This window comes from Stigmatopora argus, chromosome 16, assembly GCF_051989625.1.
Source record: "Stigmatopora argus isolate UIUO_Sarg chromosome 16, RoL_Sarg_1.0, whole genome shotgun sequence".
In the NCBI taxonomy this organism is placed as follows: domain Eukaryota; kingdom Metazoa; phylum Chordata; class Actinopteri; order Syngnathiformes; family Syngnathidae; genus Stigmatopora; species Stigmatopora argus.
In genome coordinates, this window is record NC_135402.1 from 5,793,365 (window position 1) to 5,817,396 (window position 24,032).

Consider the following 24,032-nt stretch of genomic DNA (forward strand, 5'->3'; position numbering starts at 1 on the left):
GAAAATAGGTTTTTAAACCAAAATTATGGATTTTAAAGTAGGATTTGGGGCATGAGGTAAGGTTTTAAGGAGTTTTAAACCTGGTATGGGTTTCAAACTTGGGTTCTGAGCCGAAGTGAATCCCTGGGGTATTACTTTTTTTAACCCTTTCATGCGTAAATGATGAATTGGATGTCTATCCTTGTTAATGGAAGAATGTGTTAAATGCTATAAAAAAAAAAGTATACAGACGCTCCCCTACTAACGAACGAGTTACGTTCCGAGCGATCGTTCGTAAGTTAAAATTAAGTTTAACTTACTTTTGGAAGATGTACTCGATGCTTAAGGAGATGATGGGAGGAGGAGGAGGAGGAGGAAGAGGAGGATTTTATATCATGAGAGGGTCTTCGTTTTCGCTGGCATGGGCTTCAAAAGTTACTTCCTTCTCTGTAACTTCAATGTAGGAAGAAGTTGAGGGTCGAGGAGAAGAAGATGAGGGTTGATGAGTATCTTCCTTGGAGGATTTACTAGAAACTGGCCGAAAGAAGCGATCTAACGACGATTGCACAGTTTTCTTCTTTTTTTCATCATAAATGATGAGGTAGCACTGTATGGCATCATTCAATTGATTTGCAATCTTTGTGCAACGTTCAATATTTGGGTCTTGCTGCTCGAAGAGTGCGATGGCTTTATTTAGTTTTGTCTCGAATTTCTTCATGGGGACAGGCGTTTCTTCCTCCTCCTCCTCCTCCTCCTCCCAGAGGAAGGTGGATGCTGGGTGAGCCCTCACAGCGCCAAGCGTCGGTATTAGCGGCGGAAAGAAGCACTACTCGGAAAAACGCGCGCAATACAAAATCTAACTTCCGAACTTACAGCATCTCTTTCTGAACATTTTTCGACATATGCCATATGCGCAGACATGTTCGTAAGTACCGTTGTTCGCAACTCGAATGTTCGTAAGTAGGAGAGCGTCTGTATTTGTTATTTTAGTTTTTAGTTTTGTAATTTCATTATAATTAACCCTTTCGTATACTTATTATTTTATTATGTAGTCGGAATGGATTGGAAATTTAGTGCTGTCAAAGGCAGACAATGTGTAACCTTAAAAGATCAACTTTTTGAGTTTTTTCAGGATTTTTCTTTACTTTTTTGCGGCTCCCAATGAGAAAGCCACTGTGGGCTTCTACTTATGTCGCCTGCATAAAATCCCACTCACTGCTCATGTGAGAACCGTTAATGAAGTCGCATGATAAAAGAGGTTGGGGTTTCATTTTCATTATAAAGTCCCCTTTAATTGAGGTGGAAGGATGAGAAGAGGGAAGATAGTAAATGGGGGGGAAAGATGAGAATGCGTTGGAAGCAGAGGAGAATAAGGACCAGGAAAGGCGTGGAGGTTACAACATGAGGAGGATGAGGAGACATAAGGAATAAGACGAGGAGGTGAAGAAAGAAGAGGGAAGGTGGAAACAAAGAGGAAGAAAAGGCGAAAAGAGGGAAGAATTGTTGAACAAAAACTGCCAAACATTTTTCAGCGGTTCTAACGTTATATACACAAGGAATGATGGTGACTGCAGGCTTCACACTGGGTGTGTGTGTGTGTGTGAGAAAGTGTGTGTCTTGTTCCGTGTTCTCATTAGATTGGTCTCCGATGCGGAACGCTCAAACAGTGTGTTTGTTTATTTGGCTGGCGGTGGCCGTGCGGTGTGCTGAGCCGCACGCGAGTGAGCCAAGCTGCAGGAGAAGCCAAACACCAAAAGACAAACCTGAAATCCCAAACAAATTATTCCAAAAAATCCTTCCGTTTCAGTGTTTGTCTTTGGAAAAGAGCTAATGCCAACTTTAGTATTCAGAAAGAAGAATGAGGAAAATATCTAACATTTGATTGCCAGTTTGTGGAAAAAAAGTGGGTGTGGTTGATTTATGACACTTATGCTTTTGGATTCTATCTATAGCAACAAGTGACTGTTAAATGGGATAAGAAAATTATAATGAACTTTTCATTATACTTTCATAGTAAGGTTAGTGTTTTAAATTATGGTGTCAGTAATTAAAATATGTTGTTTAAAAGTTAGGCTTTTAGTTCTAAATGGAAATTTCAAGACAGGTTTAGTGTTTCAAGCCAAAGTTTGTAACAATTATTTGTGTTTTTAATTAAGATATGAAACAAGGGTTGGGTATCAATGCAGTCACTTTCAAGTCAGGATTATGTTTTCACATTAAAGGTTTGCATTTTAGGGTAGTAAGGTGGACTGTCTGCATTTTTGGCTTCAAGCTGGGATTTTGGTTTCGAATAAAAGGGTTATGTATCGAGTGCGTTTTATGTGTCTATTCAAGCAGCTACAGGGCTGGTCCCTTATGCATTCTGCAAACAAGTGGCTATTAAAAGATTAAAACCACACAAACTGATTGTGGTTAAAAAAAATGTAATTATTGAAAGACTTTATCTAATAAGCTGCTGGGGAAATGCCCACGAAGAGCGACCGGTCGGTTGTGGATGTTTTAAAAATGATTTTAATTAATATAAATCTTATTATCTCAACTTAGCAGCATAGGAACGCAGTGCTTCCGAGGCTTAGCGCACGTCTGGGAATTTTTGGATACGGCGAGGCCATCAGGCCCAAAAATGCATCCAGCCCGGTTCGGCCACTTATTAATAGATGGTTAGAAGTGGACGCCAATCGCTACTCCCCTAGCACGTGCGACCAATCGACCGATCCTCTGTGGCGTTCGAAAAGTGGGACGTCACTATGCTCAGTTGAACATCACAACCAACTTCACAAATTCAACTTTGTTTTCAAGAAAACACAACAAATAATTACTTTGAAAGTAGTTTTTGTTTTTTTAAGTCAGGGTTATTGTTATTTTGGAGCTGAAATATCGCAGCCAATCTACTTTATGCTTGTAAACATGGTGCCCATTCACATTGTGGTAATTAATAATGAAATATGTCACTCTTTTCAAGACCACTTGGCTTGCAGCATAATGGACAGATACTCGATGTTCAGGCAGAAGCTTCTCGGGCAATATGTTTGTGCGTGTGTGTGTGGGGGGGTGCAAGTTGTGGTCTCACTCAACCGTGAAGAGATTGTGATAGTGAAAGTGCAAAATAATCCGCAGTTGTAATTGAATATTCCTCATTTTTATTGCAGGTTGAGCTCGGTGACAAACGGTGTTTCAACCCCTTGATGCATTCGTTTAGGTATATATCACAAATATAATTTAAAAAATGTGTGGGATATATTTTAAATAAAAAATTCGAACTGAAAAACTTTAGTTTGGGATTCCTTCCTTTTTAGCCGCATTTTTTAATTAACTCACTGGCTTCCATTGATGGCGATCGACAACCAGTCTTTTGATTGCCACCCCAATCAAATAAAAATACAAAACTGGTCATCAGTGTAGGGTTTACCCCCGTTGTAAACTAGTAGTCATTTTGAGTTGTCTAGGGCTTCTTTCCACTGTAAACTAAAGTCATCTTGAGTTTAATTTTTTTCAGTGAAGACCCTTAATAGTCAGCCGTCCAGGTTGCACCCCATTTCTCTCACCTAAAAGTCAGCTGAAGCCGTCCACGTGAGACGCAAATGAAGCCACGCATTATAAAAACGGCCCACAGGAATAATTGCATAAAGAGAGGAAGGAAGTCTAAATGAAGTGGTGATTCAGAGCGGCCGCGGGCTTCCCTCATGACGGTAGCTCGTTAAACGCGACTTTCCTAGTCCGATAACAAGGTAGGAAATGACAAGGTGTAACATCAGAGGTGTTGCTTGGGCTGGCAAGTTGCTTTTGGCTTCAATTTTCTTTATGGTCACACGCTGATGTTATGACAATCAGTAAAGCCCGCAGCGCAAATGTGGTTTTAAGTCACTAAAACAGTTGTCCGACCCCTCCATCCCCTTTTTATTTTACTTTTACTTCTGAACTTTGTAATAGAACAAATGACCTAATTGAACCTATAAAGCTTTTCATTCAATAAAAAAATACAATTCTTGATCATAGTAAACTAGGGGTGTAGGTCAACTCAAGTTTCCATCTGGTGTCAAATAGGGGGGTTCGAATCTTTTATGATTGTTGTGTTACTGATAAAGAAGAAAGCCCTTCCGTCCCAGCTCTGCCCCTCACGTTTACGATGTAAGTTGTTTTCTTCCTGAAATAACCATGGCCAGAGCACACACAAGCGACATGAAAGAGCATAAAATATATTGGCTTCATCACATCGGGAAAACTGGCCGCTGTCTGACAGAGCGCATGTTGCAGCCTGAATGGGTAAATATCTGGGGAGTCCGGCCTTGCCGCGAGCTTTCCAACCAAGACGAAGGTTGCCCATGTACAAAGATGCTCCTCTGACTGACGGCTGGCTGGAGGGTCAACAACGTACACGTCCACTGACGGTGCACGCGGGGGGGAAGGCTACAGAGCTGATGAAATGAGTTGTAAAGCATCACTCGGCCCCCCATGAACACCCACTGCACCCTATTAAGCGGCTTTTCTCTACGCAATTGGAGCTATTGTGCAAGCATATTTTCCTGCCGAGTAAGACCTCACGTTGATTAGCTCTATCTCTTCATCGGCCTCAAAACAAGCAGCTCTCACGTGACCTGAGCAAGCCGGTGTCTAGGCATTAATTATAAAGTCAACACAATCTCAATGAGATAACGACTTAACTTTCTGCAGGTATTTGACAAGCCATGATGTGACTAGGTGGAACAGTAGGTAAAATTGTGCAGATATTATTCGTCATACCAAAGTTGTAATTTAAGATCAAGAACAGCTCTTTGCAGCCACCCAACTAAAAGAAAAGCACCTGTCTGCCTAAGCAAAGTCAACGGACTAAACACTGTGTAGTGAACACTATTGGCATGCCAACAGTTAATGTCAAAAGATGCATTTTGAGCAAAACAGTGGCATAACAAATTGAAAGGAAAAGAAATGACTTGTATTCATTGGATGATGGAGAACAAGCTAAAAAGGCACATTTTACTATAACACTTTTCTAGCTAACTAAAGCCACCCCATCAAAAAAAAATCGACAGGCTGGTGGTGGTTAGAGAGGAAAAAATACATGTATAAGTCGTACTAGTATAAATCACAGGTGCAGCCAAACTATTTAAAAAATGTCCTACTTATTGTCCGGAAAATGCAGTAATATTACAGTAGCCTAATGAGTCATAGTAGTTTGAAATGGAAACACTAAATTGTGATACACCTGCTTAATTATTCTTTCTATTTATTATTACTCTATGTTTTATAGTGTACAATATAAAAATAAATGGTTTGCAACAACCGTGAACCTCCATGTTGGGGCACGTGCTATTCAAAGTAGCACAGCATACAAGAAAAACATTTCTTTTGACCAGCAGGTCACGATCGATATGTGCACATGCATCTTATGTTCCAAGAGATTTTTGAAGAATCCCTCAGATGAATTCATCTCCTTCTAGCCACAGACTGTTGGAGGTGAAAGGAAGTCGCGATCCATGACGCAACATGGCGCACAAAACACCTCGGCGGCTTGCCTCTCTGTACGTACACTGATGTTCCGCAAGGCCGAGTCACGCAGTCTATCAGGCTTCGCCTTTGTTGCTCTAATGCCGGAATCAATATGAATGAGCTGCTCGAACAATAGAGCACCATGTGTCCTTTTGGAGGCTTTGCAGCTGCAACGGCCAAGTGTGTCCTCTGACTCACACTTACATCGCTGCTGCTATCTCCGATGAATATTTCAGCAGCTCGGAATCTCAACGTCCAAAACATACAACATTGGTATGACTAGAATTTATCGATTATTACTGGCTGAACACAAGTCTGCTTTAATAAAACACGGAGGGTCACTTTTGACTGACAGGTTGCTGGTATCTCTATACAAATGCGTTCGAACAATAAATCGCTGTTTTGGCAGACGTGATGTTCTGGTATTGTTTTGAAAATAGAAAGAATATAAAAGGGGTGGATATGGCGTGTCATAAAAAAAATCTCAAGGATTCATAGAGGAAAATGCAGTTTTGGTTATATTTTCAGTTTTCCTATGTCTTTGAAGGACTTTCAGATCTATTTGATAATTTATTGTCATGAATAAATTGTACTTGACTAGAGTTTATCATTTGTAGAACACTACATTTTGACAAGATTTTTTTTCTGATTGCTACTTAATTTCTAAACACAAGTTTAAGGTTCTGTTTTTTCTAATCAAAAGGTTCTTACCTGTGTGTTTTTTCCTATTGTGGAGGTGTTGTGAGCTGGATGGAGTTGACAAGGAGTTCCACACTTGGAAACGATTAGCAATCAACTCCAAGGCTTGAAAGTGGACACCCTAGAAATATTGGTAATCAGTTTTATTGTGCTTTTCGCATGCAAAAGATTTATTCTGATTTTGAATTAAGACTATGGAATAACCTCAAGACTTTACTACTGCTTTGAGGTCCAACTTGCCACAAACCAACACACTAAATAAGCATTTGCAACAGTTATTCTGTGGCTAAATTCATTGACGAAACCCAACTCCAAAAATTGGACTACACACAGTTATATCCAGAGCAAACACATTTCAGATTAATTTAGACTGTTATGTCAGAATGTCATCATCATTTCAATCAACCATTTAATACTGTCCAAATCTGGTGGGCTGCTATCAAGACACAATGAATATGCGAACCATCAACAAAGCTGTCAGTGAAAAACGAAAGACACATCCTGTAAAAGACACTTAAAGTTCCCATCATGCATCATCATCCCTGTCGCTACTTTTTGTCCTCTCGTTGAGTTTGTCGCTAACCCCCCACGCAAACCCCCCCGCCCACTTCTCCGCCACCCAGCCAGTCTCTATCTGAGGCTAATGGCACATGCAGGTTCAGCACCATTAGTCGGCTCTGTGGACTCGAGCTGCACCTATTACAGCGCCGCCGCCCGGCTCTCTGGAGTGGGCCGAGCCTACTTTATCACTGCTTAGCCACCACCTTCTCCCCGGAAGGTCACGCGTTTCTAATGACTCGTGACGCCGGTCGCCGCCAGCCGGCGAGAGCCAACGTGGGGGGCGAGCGAGAGAGAGAGAAGGGAGAATTGCTTGTAATTTTCATGGAAAAAAATATCGGGTAGAAGAGAGAGAAAAGGCTTGAAATGAAAATAAAAAATGACGGCAGTTACAGAACACCTAAGCTACAAATGGTTACAAATTCATCCATTTGTTATAGGAAAAGTCAATTTTCAAACAATGCTCCTGCCTCGCCTTGGAACAAATGTTTATTTTGACTTTGCTTGACCTGACATGTTGTCATTTCTTTTCATTTTCTTATAATGACTATCCGGTAAATCAGGTGTTTACTTTTTGGCCAGCATGACTAAATGATAGTGTAGTCATCTCTCAACGCAAAGGTTGCGCGTTTGATTTTCCGTGACCATGTCGAAGTGTCAGGTTTTTGACATCTTTTTACACATTTTCTCAGATTTCCACCATGCTGAGCCTCGGGGCCAAATGAACCCACGGGCTGAGACTTGGGCATGCGTCACTCGTGTGAAGGAGGCAAAAACTCAACGGATGCGACAGCCGTGAAAACAGCCCACAGGGATCAGCAGAGGGTTCATCACTTACGCACGCCTGGATACTTCCCTAACACTGTTGTCTTCTTTCTTCTTCTTTGGTGCTCAATTTATGCGCAAAGCAGACACCACATTAACCTCCACCTCGCCCATCTCGTTTCAGACGCTTCCTCTCAATAAAAGTTGCCGAGCAAAAGGGCTTATTCGTTCCTGACTGGTAGCTGATACTCCCTTGAGTTTGTAATGCAAAGAATATCGGGGGCGGTGGAGGTGACGAGCTGTATGCTACGATGAAAATGAGCCCGAGTGAGAAAGGAACAGTAATTAATGTTAAATAAAGACTAGTGTGAGCGGGGCTGCCGCTAATGGGAATAAGATTGCATTCTTTCTCTTGTTCCTACGCACCCCGTTTCTTTTTCTTTCTGTCTAATTCAATCAATGCGCGTCGAGCGGCGTGAATGGACGCGGGCCAATGCCAGCTAAGCGGCAGAAGCAAACGGATGGAAGCGATTGACCCGGGAAACAAGAGGATTCGCCAAGCTTGGGAGTGGCCGACGAAGAGCAATCGCCGTGGATGGAGGCTATAGATCGATGATGGTCGGCCGGGCACACTGAATGGGATGATGATTGGATGGTTAGAAGGATTGTTAGAAGGCAGGGATACGTTGATTAATAGATGACGGATGGCTTCTTAAAGGGATGGAGGGTTGGACTGATGAAAGGACGGGTTACAGGTATGAATGGTTGCGTGAGGCATGGCTGGAAGAATTGGTTAAGGGATGAAGTTGGGAGGTGATAATGGATTATTGGATTAATGGTTAAATTGTCAGAAAGATGGCAGGATGGATAAATTAAAGGGACGGGTGAATGGATGGATGGAAACTGGATTAATTGATTAGGGGTGTGGAGTAATGAAGCTTAGACAATTGACTGATTGGACGAATTGAGTTATTTAAGGCAGATGTCTTCTTTCATTGGAACTAATTTAATTATTTAAATATTTTCCATGAAGTCATTTTTTATTTAAAAAAAGAACACTCACAGATTATTTTATTTGTATTTGAACTCGTGTTTATTTAAATTGGGGTGTCGCAATTGTTTCCCAGTGCGTGGGTCAAATTCCTCATCCAATTCTAATTTAACCATTTTTATTTGACATCCTTGTCAAGAATATCTCTGTTTTTAATTTAAATCAAATTCCTTTTGAATATTTTTTCTTGTAGTTGACCTTTCTCTGTATTCATTATAATTTCTATTATCAACATTTTTAAACCCCCGTTTAAACTTGATTTTCTGTTTCATTTTAACCTCACAGCAAAAATTGTAAATTTCTCCCCCGAGAATGCCTGTGTCAAATGGAGTCAAATGGTGGAAATGTTTGCTGTCAAAAGTGTTGGTGGGACTGCGACCTGATTGAGGAGTCGCGGTACATTTAAATGCAAACAACGTGGAAGCAGGTGCTATCTATTGTCTTCTTATCTGGAGGAGTGTGTGTGTGTGTGTGCGTGTGCCTGCCGGGTGGTCAGGGCTTCTAGAGAATGCAGGTCACACTCATGCTCTTGCACTTAAAAGAACTTGTTGGTGAATAAGGAGCACTGTTGAAATTCCTCACCACGTCTCAGCTTGGAAAATAAGCAACAGAGTTGTGAGACGAGAGGCGGTGCCGTCCTTTTAAAAGGGAGCAAAAACTTCACACCTCCAAACGCCATTATGTTTATCTGACACCTTATCGCTGCCCTGGAATTACTGGCCGCATTCAAGATCACTCTGTACTGCTGCATAGGGCCTGTTGAGATGCAGAAGACTGAAGCAAAAAACTAAAGCTTGGTAATTAATGTCAGCAAGGAAAACTGACTGTCGCAATCTTGTATACTTTATGTCTTGTGTCATCATATTTTTTGGTCTTAAATCAAAAGGCATTTTGGGTTTTAAGCAGCAAAAACAATTTTGAGTCCTTAGTTGACCTTGTTTATCACACCAAAAAAAAACACAAAGGCATATACAGAGTTGTTAATAAAAGAAATATGAACGTCAATTGTGAGTCTGCGGAATATGACTTGAAAGGTGATTTTGTCTTTAATGGACCTGAAGTTTTGATCAAACGTGTGTTTAAACATTACTGACAAATCTTAAAACAAACTAGAATTTTATTTATAAATGTTTCTGTGTATTTCATCACCTCAAGGTTTGTGTTCTTAAACATGTAGATGACATGCACCCAATAATACTTCGGACATAGTTTAAGTAAACAGACATTTGTTCAATAAATACCTTAATCATCTCAATGGGTAGAAAATGTGTCTTGTAGACAAAAATCACAAAACTGCCTGATTGCCGACTGGTTATTGAGATCTTGCCCAAACCCTTGACTTAAAAAAACAATCTTGCACAAACCTAACGTATATTTTTGAATCAAATTTAAAATTTGCATGTTTTTGCAAACATTGACAATGCAGCCTTAAACAAGGAGGGGAGGAAAATTTAACCTTTTACGTAACATACAGCTTCCTAAAACTATGATTTCCAATGCAACTGACATGGATGTTCTTGAAAACATCAACGACAATTCAGTGCAGCAATCAGACAGCCATATATTTGTAACTTTCAGGTCACAAAGTAAGCATAACATGCTAATTCAAACCTCTCTGTGAGGCAAGGCTGCTAACCACAATAAAAATAATCAGTCCCACTGCCTCAATGCTCTAACTCAACTAATCCAATCAACAATGATCAATGAACACCAACGTCTGACCCGTCAATCGTTCTCCCGCTTTGACCATGGAGAAAACATTTTTTTTCTCCCTGCTTCTTATCAAGGTGCCCCCCACAATATCCACCAGACCCTCATCACCATGTGTTAATAAAGAGATGCAATCAGCGTCAACATTAATTAAAAGTAAAGAGAGAATAAACAGTAGCGCAGATCGATTCCGCTCACGCTCCACAGTACCGTTCGAGGTGGAAGACGCCAGCAGCCGAATATTAAATGCCTCACAGCTACAAGGGTCGTGACCTGACACGACAATCAATTCCCGTTTGTCACCGTCTCTCACCCTCCTCGTCTTCACATCCTCGTTTCCCCCCTCGTCCCCGCAATCCCATATATGTTGCAGTGACACGGAAAAAAAATCTATGTTATGAAGGAATACTATTTTTCATTTTCATATTTCAACATAAGTTTTGCGTAAAGGCTTAGGATGGTTTTATAAATACACAAAATAAATACAATTTAACATTCCAGTTGCTCCATGCGTTCACGTTTGGTTGATTCTTGAGTCAAATAATGTGAATATTGCATGTTTCTTAGGTAGATAAAGAAAACAATAACGAATTCCAATTGATTAAAGACTGTTTCATCAGAAGCCCATTTACCGCTAAGCATGCTGGGAAATGCACGCCATGATGATGGACTCACGCACTTAACAAATTGTGTGGATTTGCTGTGTTTACCTTTTTTTTAAACCCCGACCTAATTATCATTTAACCCTAATTAACCCAAGCGGCCTTATTAGCAGGGAACATTGTGGCTGGAAAGCCGCCTGCCGCATTCCCCCTTTAATCGGCTTTCTGCCAGCCGCTGCACTGGAGTGATGTGTGTCAGCGTTTTTGCGCACCCACAGTCGAGCGAGCACATACACGCATGTCATGCCACAAGGACAGCCAAGCTACAGCGTCAATGACTGAAATTTTCTTGCTTTTGTCCCAGAATGAAAAGGAGGGAATGCTATTTCCGCATTTCTTCAAAATCTGACTTCCACAGAACATTGATTTTCATAAAGTGAAATGTTTTTTTAACTTCTGAACCCTGCACCTGTGCTTCACACCCTTATTTGGATCCGTACACATTTGAAAGCATTTTAACCCCGAACCACAACAAACTACAACATTAAAGCCTAACTACGCTTTGCTTGACACCTCGATTTAATCGTGACCGGACGTTTGGTCGCCCGGACGTTTGGTCGCCCGGACGTTTGGTCGCCCGGACGTTTGGTCGCCCGGACGTTTGGTCGCCCGGACGTTTGGTCGCCCGGACGTTTGGTCGCCCGGACGTTTGGTCGCCCTGACGTTTGGTCGCCCTGACGTTTGGTCGCCCTGACGTTTGGTCGCCCTGACGATTATAATTTTGAGAGCTGGTTTCAACAGTAGATATTTAGATATTAAACTCTCTCTCATGAATATAATTTTGAGAGCTGGTTTCAACAGTAAACTCTCCATCATGTTGTCAAACGTCCGGCGACCAAACGACCGAGTACCGATTTAATACCATTACCCAATTTTGAAACCGCAACTCGAAACCCTAAACTTAGAACCAGGGCTTGAACCATCCTACTCACGGGATGACCTAATAAACCTACCAAAGGGGCTCAGGTGTCTTGTTAATTCAAGCTCTTCATATAGTTTTACTTTTCCTGACTTTGCTTGGCTTCCTGGACTTCAAAGTAGCATCAACTTCTAAATTGTAAGGAATAGGAATGCAGCCCATGTAAGATAGGAAAACAATTTGTCCGAACACAACACCTATCGCTCACCGCCTTGCCCTCAATGCACACACATGGCTTGCAACAGGTGACATTTTGCACGGAAGGAGGGTGGGGTGACCTGAAACGTATTAAGAAGCAATTACTCTTTAATCACGCTGACATTATCAAGAGACAGGCAATATTCCGATGACGCCTCGGCCAGACTTTTCCCTCCCCTTATCGCCCTTTCCTTCGTTGGGAGCGTTTGCGTTTTGGCCCGCTGTGCCAGAACCGGGGAATGATGAGACACGACGGTCCAGTGCCCCGCGGCTGATAAGTTAGAGCGGGAGGCTGTGCGGCAAAACTCATATTTTATGTAACAGATATTCTACTTTCCAACCATCCCTCCGTCTGCTTATCTGGGCCAGTTGTGGACTTAGTTCTGTGGCGGGCCGCTTAGCGCAGAGGTCCAGCTAACGCAGATGCCTTCACACATTGCTTGGGATTTGAGTTTCTCTGCTTGCTTATTTTTTCGATTTTTGTTTAGGTAGGGATGGATCACACACACACACAAGTTCTAGCGATACTCGTCACCTAAAGATATTTGACAAGATTGCTGGATCGGATAATACTGCACTATAAATTTTACACGTAGAAGTGGACAAAGTACTGCTTACATCAGCACATAAAGAAAATAAAGGATAAAGCGATAATGAGGTACCCTTAGCATAACGCAATTAAAAACTAACCGATGGCTCATTTGTTGCAGATAGCAGTAGGTGAGGCTGCCTATTACCCAGTCGCAGGTGTTTGCTGACAATGAGCATTTCAAGACAAAAAGAAAAACCTCAACTCTGTTGAAATCTAGCGGATCATATGGAATAAAGATCTGAATGTATACTAACCAAGCAAAAGTGAGTGGTGTGCACTAATTACCTTTGCTAAAAAGGCGAGGCTATTTTTTTGCCATCATTTTTAATGAGGGCTTTTCATATGTAGCCTACAGAAGTAAAACACTGTTTTCATATCCATTAGCATTAGCATTTTTAGCAGATGTGTCTTTGATAACATCAAAGAACCTTGTGTCATTTTTTTGGGTGACCTTTTATTTTGTTTTTCTTAAGTGAGAATTTTATTTTTTATCAAATAAATTTATTTTTCAGGTGCATGATTTAGTTGGTTTAATCTACTAAACATATCTTTGTAAACATCAAAAACCCTAACAAAGCTTTATGATGCACCTCAGTGTGTTTATCTTAACTTCAATTATAATTTAGTCTTTAAAACAAAGCACGGCTGTTTTTTTTTGGTTCTGGTCTCAGGGGGAAACTTGAGTATGTTTGACATTGACGTGTAATTAACCTAACATACTTTGTTTTCTGTACTTTGAGGATTTTTAGTCATCAACAAATCTGAATAAGTGTGAACATGGCACAATATGTTTAGGTAAAACAACAACGTCTTCAATTACCTGACTTTATCGACAGGCACATTTGCGGCGGTGTAACTACTAACGAGTGAGGCCTTAGAGAAAGTCATAAACTGAACTAATTTCTCTTGTGTTTTCCACATTCGCCAGTGAAACATCTGCTGTTTGCTAACAATTATCCGCAGGAACGCTTTTCACATCATCCATCACTCGATGAGGTCTGTTGGTCTGCGTGTGAGATGAGGTTTCTTTGTGAAGACTATTTGTCACCGGGAGCCACACGTACAAAGATAAAAAGCAGTTTGATTTGAGGCAAAACACAGCGAGCTCTCAAATGTCATTAACTCGTTTGCGGACGATGAAGGCAATCGCCGAGTTTATATTTGACTGGATGTTGGAGCAGATGGCACATATTGTAATTTAGACAAACGTGCCAGGTGATTCGATTTTACTAGCACTTTATGTGAAAACTAGAGAACGCAATTTCAGGAAAAATTGCTTCTGAATTCTGAAGAGCTGATGCCGAAATATTGCGGAATTAATTAAATTGTTGAAATGTAGTGTGAGCCAAGAGACAAAATGCACGTAAAGTATCCAACGGCTAAAACTATGACTCATCTGTCTAACAGTATCTTTGGAGGTTTTGATTCTGAAAGTGCAAATGGGACACTCGCATTTTTTGGTTAGAAGGAGGTTTGAAAGGCTCAAATTGGTGGAGAATCGCAATGCTTATGAAATTCAGGGAAAGTGAGTCACTGTCTCAGTTGTGGATAGAATGGAAGATCTTGTAACGGAATTTCTGTTTATTCATTGGCAGTTATTGACAGTGCTAGACGTCAAATTTATCTGAAGGGCTATGGTTGGTAGCAAATAAACGGATGTCTCCTGATTGGACAGAGCCAATGTGTTACCATTGCTGTAAGTAGTGTGAGCGATTATGATCACGGTAGAGCTTTTCGGAAAAGTTAAAGAAGTGCAAGGGTTTGTCATCACTGCATGTCAACACGTGACAGTGATGGATGGCGGCTGTCAGATGCTCGCTAGGCTCTTCCTCTCTCCTCTTCCTCAACCCTCACAAAGAATCAATCGACTTCACTTAGTGCGGTGACGTTCCAGCGACAGCGACGAGACAGGAGTTGCATAGAGGTCAAACCTTTGGGTCACTAACGAACAAAACCTTAAACTTGAACCCTTAACAACCCAAAGGGGCAGTTTTTAGCTTTCAAAAACTAATGTTTTTGGTGAATATTTAACACAAATCTACTAACATTGAACAGAGTTTATCCCTAAACTGGAGGTTTTGATTCTGAAAGTGCGAAGGTGACACTTGCATTTTTTGGTTAGAAGGAAGTTTGAAAGGCTCAAATTGGTGGAGAATATAAATATATAGAAATATTTAACACAAATCTACTAACATTGAACAGAGTTTAGCCCTAATGATCCGAGCAAACACAGTTAAGATTCGGATTGACAACCCCTCGAATATATATATATATACTTAACCAAACTTCCGCATGAAAAACAACTTTTCCACTAACATGTTTTTGTGAAAAGCCAAGACAATCTTTCTGACAAACAAATACGTTTATAAAATCACCAAGGACAAGTTAAAATGCACTTCCCAGTCTTTGAAGGACCATAAATATCCGCTTATATAACACTAAAACACTTCAAACATTTATTTTAGAAAAGACAGGTAATAAAACAAATGCCCCATAATGTTCAAAAAAATAACACAAACCCGCCTTTAGTCAAATGCTGCTCCTTTTGGTGATGAACCATCAGAACTAACCACTCGCCCACTTTGTCATGGACATGCAAAAATAAAATGAAACGAGCTCTGCGTTGGAGTGCACATAAAACTCGGAAACTGTGATGTAGACAAAGATGTCCGCCTCACATTACACAGATTTATAATGACTAGTAAGACATGTTAATGACTGAGTGACACATCGACATCATAGCTGACACTCTGGTGGTTTTATGAGCACACGGCGAGGCTTTAATGTAGTGGATATGCATGCGTGTGCGCGCATACACGATGAGCTGCTACAGCCAATATCTTATCTTCACCTTGTTCTGTGCTATTCAATCCTGTGCTAGCTCCAATATTAAATTCATACATTAGTCATTGTATGATTTAATTTATATGCCACCTCAAAAGAGTACAATAACACATTGTTCCCTGTTTATACTCAACTAATGGCAACCTTTGACAGGCTCACAATTTGCCATGTATTATGTATCCGGTGTGGCAATATAAAATATAAATCATCAGCCACGCGTGCTTCATTTTTAAAGAGGAAAGATGATCAGCTTTTCCTTTAAGCGGCCCGCTTTATTTATTTATTTTTTCCGAAATCAATTTGTCGATTTATCTTTGGCTTCACGCGCTTGGAATTTGAGCGCAGGGCCAAATGTGTGCGGAATGTACAAAAAATAAATAAAAGTATGTGGATTATTAGAATTGAACTTGCTTTATTTGCCACTAGATGGAAACCAAACAGCTCAATGACAGACAGACTACAGAGGATATGTCTAAGGTACTATTGGAAGGATATTTTAGATATAATTATCATAGTGATGGATGGCCATCTTGATGTCACCATGCCTATATCAAAAATAAAACCTGATTCATAAAAAATAAAATTAGTCGATAGTTACGGATGAGTTTTATTCGGGATTCACCAATAAAGTCGAAATTTAGGTCAAAATAGTTTATATGAAAGAACTGAAATATGTAAGGAATTGGGTTGCATGTATGTAATGTTAATGTGTCAAGTGTTGCGTTTTCTAATGAAGTTCACTTAGAAATTAGGGTATCAAATTTGGATTTAAAGCCGGAGTTTGAAATGAAAAATTTAAAGATCAAATGAGGGGTTTCAAATCAGGGTGCGTCTTAAAAGTTAGGGTATCAGGTCCTATAATTTTAAGCCAGGGTTATGGATTTTTCAAATTAGGCTTCAAGACTGTTTCTGACTTTAAATTAGCGTTAAGAGCGAAGGTTACAAAGTCAGTAAAGGTTAGTCTTTGTAAATAAATTTGAAGAAGATTAATACATTCCAACACAAATCGCTGCAGTGAATGAAAACAGAGAAAGGAAAAGAAATCTCAATTTTTACTTTCCCCATAACATTTTCAGAGTTCATGAATAGGATGCATTTAAATAATAATGCGAGTTGAAATGTCACTTCTATTAACAAGTCTCGCTCGGCGTGATATTCAACAACAAGCTCACCCTGCACAACAACAAGGTGAGCGCCCAATGCACCGCATGACTCGATCAGTAAATAAATCAGCAGCCGTATGAATATGCAAATAAAGGTTATGCTGACTTTATTATTTATTTAATATCTTTTTTTTTGCATTGTGCAAAACTGTGTGTGTATATAAGCTAACCTTGAGATAAAGCATCAACACGGTAGCGCTTTATTAGGCTACAATGAGAACATCTTCATTACCCCGCCCTCAGAGACGCTGATAAAGCAGAATAACACGAACACACAAATACAACTACTACACACCGAGTAATAAAAGGGTTGAATGTTACAACAAGGTGAAATGTTACGCCCCTTTATGCTCCTTTTCGGAAATTAACACTTTGATCAGCAAGGTGAGCCAAACCTGCACACCTCATTTCCCCACACACGATACCTGACAGTGCAATTTAATGTGTTAATTTGGAATAAAACTGCCATGTCCAATTGAAAGATTTGAAAGTACACGTTCCACCCAGGTTAAAAGGCATTTTTAGTCTTTTTGCAGCTAAGTTTAAAGTTCTGAGACTGATTGGGGGTATAAAAAATGGGTTAGGATTTGAAGCAAAGTATTTTTGGGGTGAAATTCACAGCCTCGGGGTAAAGACGAACATTTAGCGCACAGTTAACTTTGCCCTGGAGAAAAAAAAGACTGTAGTTGAAGCAAAACTAACAAGGAGTATTACCTATTGCATTAACTCATTCACTGTGATTGATGACGATAGACATTAGACGATAGAATTTTTTTCTTATGCCATTCATCATTCATTAGGCCAACGATATAATCATTTTCTTACTAAATATCCTAGACGTAAACAACCAGTATCTTAGAAAAGATAACGTTAAACTCAATCTAGTCCACATTAGTGTCGTTATCTACACATACACACAAGGTCATACGGATTGTGCATTCAGTAACCGAATAAGGATAATAAAACCATCATAAAAAGAGTCTAAGGTTAGTTCAGAAGCTGCTTCTTAGAGCTTAAAAAGCATATAAACATGGTCAACCATTAATGTGTCTTGACATATGCACAATAAGTTATCACGGTGACTGGTGACAAATCACCAGATGCGCTTTCACAGCGTTACACCGCTTGCATTATGGGTAGACAGAAGGTAGCTCTGCAGAAACTGAACAGGACCTTTCGGACCTCGCATCGGCTCCTCCGCCAGGGATTGGCGGAATGCCTGGGAACGCTAATCTTGGTGGTGAGTGACACCAAAGCGTCTTAGCAGGAGGTTGTGTTAATTGAGGGAGAACATGAACTGGGGATCAAATTTTAATTCAAAGGTTGCCGACTCCTGCATGCAGGGTTAATGTACACGTCTATGGAAGATTCAGTGACAAACCAGGGGTTAAATGTCACCATTTTTGTAGGAACTAGTTCCGTATTAAAGGATTCTTGAAAGGGATTTGAGTTTCAAGCTATAGTTTTATGGTTAGCAATTCAAACATAAGCAAATCTAAATATGGTTGACACAGTATCAGACTATGGTTATTGTTTTCAAACCATGGTTCACAATATGGTTTAAAAAAATAGTTTGGGATTTGAGCATAGATTGGGGTTTTAAATGAGGAGTTTAAACCACTGTTACAGTTGCAGATCGGAGTTAGAGTTTCGTACTTAAGGTTTAAGACAACAGTTTTAAAATGAAGGTTCATAGCAATGTTTGTTTTTTAAACATAGTATTTCAAATTATATTTTAAGGTTATGTTTTCAGGTTGAAAAATGCAAATAAACACAATCAAATGAGGAAAAACTCACAATACTGTAGATGATGCTGTGATTAAATTGTAGCCACTTTTATTATTTAATACAAAAAGCATACATACACAACTTCATGATTTTTTCCCCCAACACATCCATATTTTTTTTTTTATCTCGTCTGTTTAGACATTTTCCTGTGGAGGCGTGGCTCAGTGGATGCTCAGCGGCGGTTCGCATGGGACATTCCTCTCTGTCAACTTCGCGGTCGGAGGCGGTGTCACATTGGGCATCCTCGTCAGCGGACCGATCTCAGGTGAGCGCTTCCGTTGAGAAGAAATAAAACAACTGAGCAGTTGGCAGAGGGGCAGATGCCCGCCAGAGGTCAAGGTCATATTGGGGTGACGCAACTTGGGCAGGGTGCTCGTCATCTACTCTCCGGCATAGTTACCTGGCCCATTACTTTACTTACACACAGTGCAGCAGCTGTCGAAGCCACGGGCAATCAAGAAACGAGGCAGACATTAGCATCCCCATCAGGTGGTCACCATCACTCATTTTGCCAATAGTTTTTTCTGCGGCGAGTCATTATCATTGACGGCTTGACAGAGCACAAATATCAGCAAAGGGTAAACTGGTAGTTATGTGAAGTGCGGTATTTACTTCCTTGATGGAGGCAGGGAAAGGGAGTTTGAAAGAGGTGTCACTTATCACTTTCCCAGGGAAAAAAAAGGGGCTGTGTGTAATTGAAAGGAACGCGTCGGTCGCAGCGTTCTTTCGTCGGTGCTACAAAAGGTTTGTTAGCCGCCCCAGTCTTTAACGACTTGCTCCCCACTTGCAACCTCCCAATTAACATGCCATAATGTCTCCCGTCCAATTTAGAATGTGTGAGGGAAAGAGCATGAAAGTGTGCTAAAGTAACTCGAGGAAGAAGGTGGGGAGATACTTTAAGTATTTAAAAGAGAAAAGAAGTATTTTTTCCGCTTTTGCCTTTAATTTTTGCACCCATAATGCAAAAAAAATGACTCTTATGTGGAAACAGTTTGTTCGCTAATATTTCAATGCACCAATGAACAGTCTTCGAATTGGTACTTCTACATAGAGATCTCTTTGCATCTTTACATCCATAGGAGGCCACCTGAATCCCGCTGTGACCTTTGCCCTATGTTTACTGGGTCGGGATTCTTGGAAGAAGTTCCCATGGTTCTTCTTCTTTCAGACATTGGGCGCCTTCCTTGCTGCTGCCATCGTATATTGCCTCTATTTTGGTAAGAACATTACAATCCACGATTTCCAAATCCGTAAACATCCACGAGCAAGTATCTAATTATAAGTGTTAATCTCGCAGATGCGATAAGGGAATTTGGCCATGGGGAGTTTCGTGTGGTGGGGAAGAATGCCACCGCTGGAATTTTTGCTACATATCCTTCTCAACACCTCTCAGTGGTCAATGGATTCCTGGACCAGGTTGGAGTGTCCGTCCAAGAATGCTTGAACCCCAAATACGAGCATCAAATAAATGTGAACATCCATGTGCTTTAGGTGATTGGAACAGCAGCCCTGATTACGTGCCTCCTCGCCATTATTGACCCGCACAACAATTCAATAACACCTGGTTGGGAAGCATTTCCCGTGGGTCTTGTGGTAACAGTCATCGGCCTGACCATGGGATTTAACGCAGGATATGCCATCAACCCCGCCCGGGACTTGGGACCCCGCTTCTTCACGGCCGTAGCAGGATGGGGTCATGAAGTTTTCACGTAAGACGAGGACGCAGTTTTGCAGTACTGTGGTGTCCTTTTGTTATTATATCTTGATGTGAACTGGTTGAGGAAATGTGAGCGTGTCGATGCTTACCCGTGTGCGGTCGATTGGTCGCCGGTCTTTTGGTCGCGGTCTTTTGGTCGCCCCGACCGCGACAACGGGCGACCAAAAGACCGGCGACCAAAAGACCGACGACCAAAAGACTGGCGACAAAACGGTCTACGCATCAATTAAAGCCAACAATGGCCATGAGCACTTTCACTGAGCCGATGTGCGAGTGTATAAGAGTTTGTATGTACATGTGTTGTCCCTTTAAGAAGCTACGTCAGTCAGGGTCTTAACAAGTTCTCTAACAAAAAACAATAAAAGTACGGGACATTTGGAGCTTTTCTTTAGCCTAATAATTACTAGGGCATTAAATATGACTAAATAGTCATTCACAGTTTGTGTTTAGGGAATTTGAGCAACGATTTAAATGGTAATTATCAATAACCTTCCGGGCGACCAAAAGACCGGCGACCAATCGACCGTGTACCATGCTTACCCCGGTCTTTCTCTCGCATTCATATTTAATGTGACATAATGTTTAGTTATTCAAGCATGTAATGGTACCTTCCAATGACACTTGCTTTCACTTGCAGGGTGAACACCTACTGGTCTGTCGTGCCCGTTACCGCCCCATTTGCAGGTGCCTTTGTGGCAGTGATGCTGTACCAGCTCATGATCGGATTCCAATACAACGAAGATGAACCTGACAGGAATGCGATTGGAGAAGTGAGGAAGGAGGAAATGCTTAAACTGTCCAATGTTTTGACCAATGAAGAAGAGATTTGAATTTCACGGCCATGTAATGGTAACAGCGTTAAAAAAAAATGCAATCATTTTCTCTTCTTCGAATGCCAAATCATTGTGCTGGAAATGGCTACGCCAATAAATATTGGGCTGAAGAGTAAAATAATGTTGACGTTTACAGCTGAAATGGACGGCAGCCTGAATTATTAATCGCAATACAAAATGGTTGGGTGTCTATTGAGTTGTAAATCAGTAAGACAATAGATTAGTCAGTTTACAGCAGGCTATGTAAAAATAAACATCAATAACAAAAAGCAGAATGGTATTTTCCCTGTGAAATTTATCAAAATGGCGACATGAAAAACCGACTGATAAAGTACGTTTAAAGGAAAATATAACATTTGGGAATCGGTGTGGGTTCACCATCATACTCAGTCTATAATATGCAAAAGGTGACCTTTTCACCTTACAAGTCCTCTCCAAAATGTTCTGAGAGTAGCAGGTGGTCGTGAGCAAACTTGGCATTTGTTCATTTATCTAACAAAGCGCAGAGGGCAATAAAAGGTCTGGATTGTTTACTTGGAAGAATAATGCTTTTTGAAATGACACGAAAAGGCTCCTCCATCAGAGCAGTCGCTGACAAGATGTGACATTTTTCAGCATCTGGAGAAGATCAGTCTGTCTGGGTGTTACAAAGATTTAAACTTCACAGGCTGATGTTTGACATTTGGACTTCCTCTCTTGCGTGACCTTTTGCAACCGTATCGGTGTTCAATCAAAAGAGTTTTCTGACAAAAAATTCAAATGAAAGTCGTGGTTTGAAGGCAGAGAGGAGCACAAAACCCATAAATGGGACTAGTTAGGCTGTCTTGGAATTGAACAAACATCAGGCTAATTTATGAATAATTTCAATATGATGAAATAAACATGTTGAACTGAGAAATTTAGATTATTTGCTTAACATTTCACTTTTAACGCAGGCAATCAGTACTTCATTTGCATTTCAAAAAGCAAAACTGGTGTTTCACACGACCAAACAGCCTACCTCAAGGAAAAACAAAAAGTCATCCAGTGTGATGGCCTTGGTTTTTAAAGTGTAAAAAAATCTGCAGTAAAATTGTAACACGTTGTTAAATTGACATGGATGAAAAGTGACTTCCAAAGAAACAAGCTCTTCGAATACTATTAACTGCAAACATTTGAGCAACAGCTCGATCAAGTGGTCAGATATTTAACTGCACACTTACTGCCATGAAACTATGGTTGATGCTTTTATCACTTACCATTATTGCTCCCAAAGTTCTTCATTCACGGTGAAATCCATCACCTGATGGTTTGGCCATGATTCATTTTGCTACAGCAAACGCGGTTTCTTCACTGAACGTCTTGCGGCGACCAAACACATCGAAAGACTATAGTGAAACACAAAGCATAATTTTAGAAGTCAGATCAAAATAAAACATTTTCACTTCAATTACTAACCTTTTGTTCAAAGTCGATGTGTCTTGCTATACTATTCAGATGTTCACCGTCCTTTTTAATCGTTGTCTACGTCTGAATCGGAAGCTTCTGGAAACTTAGTTTTTCTGCCACCAATCACACACGTGAAACATAGGTTATTAGTAATATTCTACAATTAACCACTAGAGGTCAGTAATCGACCCAAAATATATTCACTCATTAGTTTTACCTTTGATTTTACGAAAATATAAAACGGCAGTTTTTTTTCATTAGAAATTGAAGACAATATGTATTTTAAGGACTATAAAGGCATATAGATATTATTATAGAGAAAATACTGCGGTTTTGTCGATTTTGACCTCGATGACTTGTAGAGTTTGGGAAAGAGTCATTTCCGGGTTTTACGACAGGGCTATGCTCTATGCTTTTCACAACAAAATATAATGTCCCAGTTCGCACATTTGAGCACTTTTTTATCAATGTGTAAGGCGTTAGGCTTGTGTGACTATACGGGTCAATGCAGTTTGCATCGATGAGTACGAACAACAATACACATGCAGTAACTTTAAGCCGTACTACGACAGTCGTCAAAAAGCAACATCACCAATACCGAGTGTGAGACGCTTAAATAAAAGAATAAAAAGGCAAATAAAGGACGTTTGAAGTATTGGGGGATGCATTTTTTTCAGTTAAATAAAAGCCGTGATGTAAAGACTGGTGGACAGGGTTATGGATATTAAAACAAATGATAAAAATGTGTTTGCATACCATTTTTTTGTATATATTATGGATATATTATATATTTGTAAACGGCTCAAACTACGTCTTATGTACAACTCTTAAAAATGACTTTTGGGGGGAAACGTCATAACGTTTTCATTTGGATCGTCACCTAAAGGATATGACGTAAAAGAACGTTTCTTTTTGTTTATTTGAACGTCTAAAGGCGGGTGAGATTTTAGCCAATCAGAAAGTTGCGCCGGCACAGTGCTATTTGCATCGCAGGTCGTGCATAAAAACTCGAGCTCTGCACTTCACGAATCATTGTACTCCATTTTGAGACTCTAAAAATGCCTGAACCATCAAAGCCTGCCCCTAAGAAGGGCTCCAAGAAAGCCGTCAGCAAAGCCCCTGGCAAGACCGGCAAGGGACGGAAAAGAGCCAGGAAACAAAGCTACGCTATCTACGTGTACAAGGTGCTGAAACAGGTCCACCCAGATACCGGCATCTCATCAAAGGCAATGAGCATCATGAACTCCTTCGTCAATGATATCTTCGAGCGCATTGCTTCTGAAGCCTCTCGCCTGGCCCTGTACAACAAGCGTTCGACCATCACATCTCGGGAGATCCAGACCGCTGTTCGTCTTCTGTTACCCGGGGAGCTGGCCAAGCACGCCGTGTCTGAGGGCACCAAGGCCGTCACCAAGTACACTAGCTCTAAGTAAACGGCTCAATCGTCAACAACAAACCAAAGGCTCTTTTTAGAGCCAAGTACTTTCTTCTAAGAGTCAAACACCTTTACATGTTATAACTCTTAATATTATCCAATGTCTTGTGAAGTATGTCAAATAAAACACATGGCATTAAGGACGTTTAAGTCTACTTCACTCACTTGTGTTTTATGTGTCTACTACAAATAGCTCTCATACAA

The 24,032-nt window shown here is 40.5% G+C and overlaps 3 protein-coding genes across 7 annotated transcripts in view; 2 read left to right on the top strand and 1 right to left on the bottom strand.

The window, feature by feature from the left end:
- LOC144090517 (netrin receptor UNC5D-like) overlaps window positions 1–24,032 on the bottom strand; it is a 105,009-nt gene that overhangs the window by 80,586 nt on the left and 391 nt on the right. Inside the window, exons 2-5 of one of the 5 annotated variants that reach the window (XM_077622048.1) lie at window positions 22,403–22,506; window positions 22,204–22,332; window positions 20,741–20,879; window positions 6,178–6,286 (exon numbers count right to left, since the gene is read on the bottom strand). The gene's annotated coding sequence lies outside the window, so the exon portion shown is untranslated. Of the gene's footprint in view, window positions 1–6,177; window positions 6,287–20,740; window positions 20,880–22,203; window positions 22,333–22,402; window positions 22,536–24,032 lie in introns of those variants that run through there. The other 4 variants (XM_077622047.1, XM_077622050.1, XM_077622049.1 and 1 more) reach the window with 4 other exon arrangements.
- Window positions 17,760–20,962, top strand: LOC144091300 (aquaporin-3-like). Its single transcript, XM_077623521.1, has 6 exons — window positions 17,760–17,867; window positions 18,554–18,680; window positions 19,495–19,632; window positions 19,713–19,831; window positions 19,907–20,124; window positions 20,770–20,962. Exons 1-6 carry the CDS (start codon window positions 17,760–17,762, stop codon window positions 20,960–20,962), a joined length of 903 nt encoding a protein of 300 aa, XP_077479647.1.
- Window positions 23,382–23,983, top strand: LOC144090868 (histone H2B 1/2-like). The gene has a single exon (XM_077622761.1). The coding sequence runs from the start codon at window positions 23,452–23,454 to the stop codon at window positions 23,824–23,826; it is 375 nt and encodes a 124-aa protein (XP_077478887.1). The 5' UTR covers window positions 23,382–23,451; the 3' UTR covers window positions 23,827–23,983.

Coding starts and splice junctions, on each gene's coding strand:
- LOC144091300 (XM_077623521.1), top strand. CDS start 17,760: ATGGGTAGACAGAAGGTAGCTCTGCAGAAACTGAACAGGACCTTTCGG. Junction 19,633..19,712: donor CGTATATTGCCTCTATTTTG/GTAAGAACATTA, acceptor TTAATCTCGCAG/ATGCGATAAGGGAATTTGGC. Junction 19,832..19,906: donor TCAATGGATTCCTGGACCAG/GTTGGAGTGTCC, acceptor CATGTGCTTTAG/GTGATTGGAACAGCAGCCCT.
- LOC144090868 (XM_077622761.1), top strand. CDS start 23,452: ATGCCTGAACCATCAAAGCCTGCCCCTAAGAAGGGCTCCAAGAAAGCC.